A 1,795-nucleotide genomic window follows, 5' to 3' on the forward strand; every position below is an offset into this window, starting at 1 on the left:
GTATGTTGTTTTGTCTCCTCTGAGAGTTAATGTACCTTCTGCTACTGCTGAGTATCGCTGCCATCTGTTAATATTTTGTGACAAAACACAAATACAGTATAAACAATATGGTAATCAAATATGATATTTTAAAAAAAAAGGGAAAGGAAAAACAAAAAAACTATAGAACCATTTACAGACATTACAATAATTGGACAAGGTTTGGGTATAATCTTTATGAAGGAGGTCATTAATTGCTGGGCTGTTTCATTGAAATTGGACTTAATTCCACTAAGGACCCATTTATTTTACATGAACCTTGAACCCTGCAATTCCTCCTCATCAAATAATTTACACAACACACACAACTTAATCAGTATCTAACACCACGTCAAACCAACTCACATTGGGCACTATTTGTCTATGAATACATTTTAGTAGGTAATCTAGTAGAATTCAAATATTCATTGAGGGTCAAACATTTTTTTACATTTTACCTGTCTATGATGGCACAGTGCACAGGACAAAGAACACTCACCAGCTTTAAATTTGAACTCCTGTGAATGTTTAATAGGTGCAAACAAGAGGCGGAGTGCTCACAGAGGATGACTTTGGAAACTACAGCACGGTCTTACAGCAACCGGCAGAGATCATCTATCAAGGTAAATATTTCACATCAGAGCTGGAACTCATACATCAACATAAAGCTGGCACCTAATTACCTCATTGAGAAACTTCATTCAAACTTAAATATGTTCAGCTCATTGAGGACATTATCAGAATTACTAGTGTATGTATCTTTTAAACTTTCCCAAATTTCTTCCCCCATTTAAATGAATGGACATAATGTTCAGAGAGTGAGTGAGTCAGAGTTGCAGAGTTCGTTCAAGCCATTAAACTCTTCTTAAGATGTATCTTCAATTTCCTCTTACTCCCACAATTTCCACTCTTCATACATCATTTTTCTGTCATTGCAGCAAGAACAATTTATGCTCTTTCTAACAATGTGAATACCTAAGACTTAGATATTTTTTTTAGTACTCAAAGTGAGTACCATCCAACTGTCCCATTGACTTTAATGTTAACTGAGACCAGAATTTGCTGGAGGAAAGAAGAAACAGGGACGTTCTTAACTTGCTGTATTCACCACATTTTTGACACCACAAATGCATATTTTATGGACGTTCAGCACTGTCCCCTTTCTCTCACAACAAAGATTTTGCTCCCTTTATCCCTTCCCTACTATTTCAACTCTTTATACTCCTTCAGCTGCTCCTTCATACAAAGTTAAGCCAGTAATGCAGTTCACAGTAGCTCCCAGCTGTTCATCAAGCAATAAAGGTCAGCGTTCAGCAGCCAGCCAGAAATGACATTGTCTAGTCCTTGTAGTGCTGTAAATACAGTATGTCCCTCAAATATGGACTTAATGGCAAAGACATGTCCACTGTGACAATGTGAAATGTGTAAGAAGTCTACATTTGCACTGCATCTGAATACTTTGTTTACATAAACATGGGCTGCTGTTTACCCAGCATGCAAATGTAATGGACGTGAACTCATCCTTGTATATGCTTTATAATTAGTTGTTTCTCACTTTGTTCTGTTTGTCTCATCTGCTATATTTCGCATTTGTTTGGAATATTGGAGTACTTTTTATTTTATTTTTCATGCAAGTTGTTGATATAAATTGTATATTATATATAGATACGCTGTTGTATGTGTTATTTCTGCATTGCCCTACTGTATACAACAAACATATATGGTGCAAATGTTTTATTGTTACACGTTTTATGTTCTTGCTGCAGTGGCCATGGGT

The 1,795-nt window shown here is 36.0% G+C and overlaps 2 protein-coding genes across 2 annotated transcripts in view; both read left to right on the plus strand.

Annotated features, from left to right (window-relative positions):
• Positions 1-1,795, plus strand: part of LOC118324876 (glutathione hydrolase 7) — a gene marked incomplete at its 3' end in the record, with an annotated part of 7,131 nt that overhangs the window by 3,715 nt on the left and 1,621 nt on the right. The window contains 1 exon segment of the mRNA XM_035657372.1: positions 554-641. Coding sequence (XP_035513265.1) covers positions 554-641 — 88 coding nt within the window.
• Positions 1-1,795, plus strand: part of ncoa6 (nuclear receptor coactivator 6) — a 19,573-nt gene that overhangs the window by 782 nt on the left and 16,996 nt on the right. The window lies entirely within an intron of this gene.

Source organism: Morone saxatilis, unplaced genomic scaffold (assembly GCF_004916995.1).
Source record: "Morone saxatilis isolate NCDOM2014 unplaced genomic scaffold, NCSU_SB_2.0 Contig15, whole genome shotgun sequence".
Classification (NCBI taxonomy): Eukaryota; Metazoa; Chordata; class Actinopteri; family Moronidae; genus Morone; species Morone saxatilis.